The 4,692-nt window shown below is 28.4% G+C and overlaps 1 protein-coding gene across 2 annotated transcripts in view; it reads right to left on the minus strand.

Annotated features, from left to right (window-relative positions):
* Positions 1-928: 928 nt before the first annotated feature.
* LOC117181841 (TBC1 domain family member 15) overlaps positions 929-4,692 on the minus strand; it is a 26,039-nt gene continuing 22,275 nt past the window's right edge. For both annotated transcript variants that reach the window (XM_033374837.1, XM_033374836.1), the window contains exon 9: positions 929-1,304. In XM_033374837.1, coding sequence (XP_033230728.1) covers positions 1,008-1,304 — 297 coding nt within the window. In that variant the 3' untranslated portion in view covers positions 929-1,007. The remainder of the gene's footprint in view (positions 1,305-4,692) is intronic.

Below are 4,692 nucleotides of genomic sequence, written 5' to 3' on the forward strand. Positions count from 1 at the left end.
TTTAAACAAGACAATGAAACTACGTCTGTTTTAATTTCAGTACATGTTACGAATTGTAATAATATACATTTATGGAAATTATATACAATTTGGGATACAAACTCGAGTGCGAAGTACAAGATACGTGATGAGAATGTGTTCGTTAAAGCCGAAGGAGCTTTATCAAAAGAGAATTCACAATCAAGACATTACTTCTATCGATGCTTTGATCTTTAGTTTTAAATTTCTGTGGGGAAATATACAAGGACCGAGCGCGTAGCGCGAGATAAATATATTATCGAGCGTGAAGCGCGAGAACTAACAGTCGCGCGCTCAAACTTGCGAGCGAAGAAAATGTGTCCGCAATGCGGGCAGATTTTTTTTTTGCAGGATTTATGCAAACACCCTTAAGTCCGGAATTTTATTTTTTGGATCGTTCACAATATTTACTAAATCAAAAGGAGCGGGTTAAAAAGCCATCATTTTATGCAAATTAAAGAGGTAACTTTTATTAGAAATATACATTAAATCGACATGATTTACAAGATTTTAAAAAAGTCCCTCTAATCCAACTCACATTATATACCATCCGTGTAATATACATCATTCCAAAAAGAGCGACACGTTCTTTTAATTTTACTGCCTTGATAAAAACTCTATACTCACTAGAATATTAGTAAACTTAATACTAATATAGATATATGTATCGACTAGCCATAGAAATCTGTAGGAAAATTCGATTAAAGCTGCACACTATCAATTAAATCCTTATCTAGAATTTAGGAAAATACATTCCTATATTTTCGGGAAAATTTACTTTCCTAACACAAATGATAATATGATATATTACCTGTGAATAATATTGTAGTGGGGCTTATAAACTATTTTTACTATGTACAGCGTACATTTATTGAAAAATAGGGGGGGGGGGGGGGGGGGGGGGGGGGGTTCGGAAATTTGCAACAGCAAAAATCCCTCTAATTTCAAGTACTAGACACTCAAAACATAACAAAAGAGAAGTCCTCCACTCATGTGTACGATAAATTCAAACCTCGCTCGAAAGATACTTCGTTGTCTCCAAATTTCACATTTCCATCGCTTTCGGATTGGTGGGAGGAACTTTCTCCGTTAGTCGGAGAGATGATGCTCCCGTTGCTGATGTCCATGTCACAGGGTTCGGGAGATCTGTTGATAGGTTCTAGTCCAATAATAGTGCGAATATTATTTGTGAGATGAGGAGCCACGGATATCAACTGAAGATAAATTCCCTCGGCTTTTGACAGTGTCCAGGGCAACTCGATATGTTGAGAGAGGTCATTTATGTGCTGTAAAGACAATCGTGATGATTTAGGCAGGGCGCGGATTCACGAGATCAATAATATTCAGGGTGGACGCTAAACCGGGTATTTTTACAAATTTTAGAAGAAAAATCTATGTATTTCATAATTTGTAATTATAATTTTCAAAGTGTTTAGAATAATTGAATGTGAAAAGTTCAGAATATTTACCACAATATTTAAAATTCTGAAATTTCGAACGGAAAAAATGGCATGATATGATACTTTCTTAATCAATTATTTAATATCTTTAAAATGTCTAAAATTTTGATTTAAAATTAGAGTCTTGAATGTATAAATCGAACAAAGGTTAATCTTTGAGGCTTCATATTAAAAGCCTTGGTAGTTAGTTTTGAATTTAATCATTCTAAATGTAAATATAAATCAATTTCGAATGGTAAAGCTAAAAAAAATTACAATTTAAAAAAATGGATTCATATTACAGCAATATTGTTTTGTATTTATTATTTTAATTTTCAATTTATATCTTAAAATTGTCCGGTTTTTTAGCTGACGATTAAAGCAAATAAATAATTTCAAATTGAAAAGTATATTATTGGAAAATTTCAAGAATAAATAATAATTCTAATGTAAAGGAAGATTTGAAATTTAAAATTTTGAAATTGCGTTTAAAATAAACAAAGATAAAGATGAAACTATCTGAAATTGATACATCAGTAAATGAATAATTTCTGTAATTTTAAATGGTTATAATTTTAGAGTTTTGAATATTTATTTTGAACGCTAAATTTTTAATTTTTTCCTTTCTTAAATTTTAGTTTAGCAATCAAAATTGAATTGGTTGAATTTTTAAAAGTATAATTAGCAATTTAAAAAATATTAATTTTCAAGCGATTCCAATTTACTTCAAATAATTGAAATTGGTAAGGGTTTGAGTATAAAAAAGTTTTAATATAACAATTTTTGGTGACTAAGTTCGTTTTCATTTTTAAATGAAGCGTGCATTCTTTTCAGTTTCAACGTTTTGGAGTAAATTTTTTTTTCATTTTTAACTTCTCACATTTAAAATTACTATTTTTTTAAAAAAGTTTTTTTGGAATAATTCAATTCATTTTTTTTTATTTAGACAATTGTGTCTGATCAGCTTTAATGCTGAATCATAATTTTTTTATGTGATAAAAATGTAAAATTTTTAAATTTTAAAAGCCTTGACTGAAAGATTCAATTTAGTTTTCAATATTAAATTGACAAATCTTATTCGCTTTGAAACTCAATTTAATCAAAATCAAAAGTTTTTAATTATTTAATTTTTAACGCTTTTAATTATAAAGAATACAGTTTCAATTCCTCAGAATTTTAAATGACACAATTTCCAAAATTCCAATCTTAAAATATCCAATTTTTAACGTTTTTAAATTGGCGTATTTTCGAAATTTTAATCTAAAATCATACTAGTTTCGTAATTATCTAATTCAAATTAAACTTGTTTAAGTTTTAGCGCTTCAACTTAGAAATTTATACAATTTAACCCCTTTTCCTAATTAAATTTTCCAAAACCGTTCAATATATTTTTTTAATTTTAGACGCTTACAATTCAAAATTATTAATAATTGTTTCAAACATATTTTAAACATAATATTAGAAAATTGGTTTCTTAATGAATTTTTAAATTTTCACATTTTTCATGATAAGAAATAAAAATCCAGAGACGTTAACGTGCAATTTGCGCGCGTGCATTTCTAGCGTGTTTCGCAAAGATAGTTAATTTTTTGTAAACCCGGGAGAAAGCCGAGAGACAGAAATGTTAAAAAATAGTGGCGAGACTCATTTTTAACTTAAAGAATCTTAAAATGCAGTCTTGGAAGACTGAATTTTTTTTACCCATAAAGTCCCAAAACGAAGAAATTTCTCTCTTGAGCTTGAGCTTGAATAATTTTATAAAAAAGGCAAAGAATTTATTGTAAAATGCTCTTTTCTACTATTTTCGGGTATGCTCTACACGATTCAATGGTTTTAAATGGAAAATATTGATTTTCCATTAATAATTACCAAATTTTAAAAAATCCTTTTTTTCTTAAGCAATTATTTTTCCAATCAAAAAATAGAGGAAGGAATTTTTTTACCGTCGAAAATGTGCACAAAATGTCTGAACTTTTCAAATCCGTTGAGTTTTTTTATCTACGATTTTTTAAAACAAAATAGCGGCTAAGAAACGAAAACCAAAAATTTTAAATTTCGTTTTATCGATATTTTTGGTGATTTTTTTTCGCAAATCATATAAATATTTAATTATTTCAGTGAAAAGGTATTTTAATAGTTTATTTTTAGTTCACTCAAGTTTCAAGATATGAGCGCGAGAAGATATAAGTCAGAGAGGATATAACCGCGATTTTTTTTTTTAAATTTGTTAATTATTAATGGAAAACCAATATTTTCCATTTTTACACCATTGAATCGTATAAAGCATACCCGAAAATAGTAGAAAAGAGTATTTTACAATAAATTCTTTGCCTTCTTTATAAAATTATTCAAGCTCAAACGTAAGAGAGAAATTTCTTCGTTTTGGGACTTAATGGGTTAATTATTTGTTTTTTTTAACTAAAAATCTAACTTTTCCAATTGAAAATTGCATGATTTTAGTTGAAATTTCATATCTGGTTGAGCATGAACATTTTTGACTGAAAATTTAACTATTCAATTTTTGGTTGACGATTTATATTTTTTAGTAAAAATCGATGTATTTTGTTGAAATTCGTCCTTTTTAGTAGAAATTAATATGCTCGGTTAAAAATTTATCTCTTTGTTTAAGATTCAATTATTCAAGTTGAAGATTCATCAGTTTAGTAGAAAATTCAGGAGTTTCGTTAAGGGCATGTGACACAGCTAAATACCTATATTACCGACCACAGTTTTTCAGTTCACTGAATGTTCTTTTGAACTTAAGAACTTTTTTTTTAAATAAAATATCGAGCTGAAACTTTGGGAAATGTATTAGAGTACAGTAAAGTACGTTTAGGTACTGCATTTTGGTAGGAACTTTACTGAAAATTATTTCATCTTTTTTCTGAACCTCAAAATTTTTTGAACGTTCGATCTTTTTTTATACATAAAATATCGGTTTCAAACTTTGAGAAATGCAAGAACCGAAAGAAAACTACGTTAAAGTACAAAGTTTAATAATAAAAGATGTAAAAAAAATTTCAACAATCAATTCCAACGGCATCAGCCGGTAACGTTGTACACGAAAATACGAACTCTCTAGAGCCTCGTTTAGTGGCCGCCAGGCTTCGTATTTTCGTGTACAACGCTACCAGCTGATGCCGTTGGAATTGATTGTTGAAATATTTTTTTTTACATCTTTTATTATTAACCTTTGTACTTTAACGTAGTTTTCTTTCGGCTCTTGCATTTCTCA

This window comes from Belonocnema kinseyi, chromosome 10, assembly GCF_010883055.1.
Source record: "Belonocnema kinseyi isolate 2016_QV_RU_SX_M_011 chromosome 10, B_treatae_v1, whole genome shotgun sequence".
Taxonomy (NCBI): domain Eukaryota; kingdom Metazoa; phylum Arthropoda; class Insecta; order Hymenoptera; family Cynipidae; genus Belonocnema; species Belonocnema kinseyi.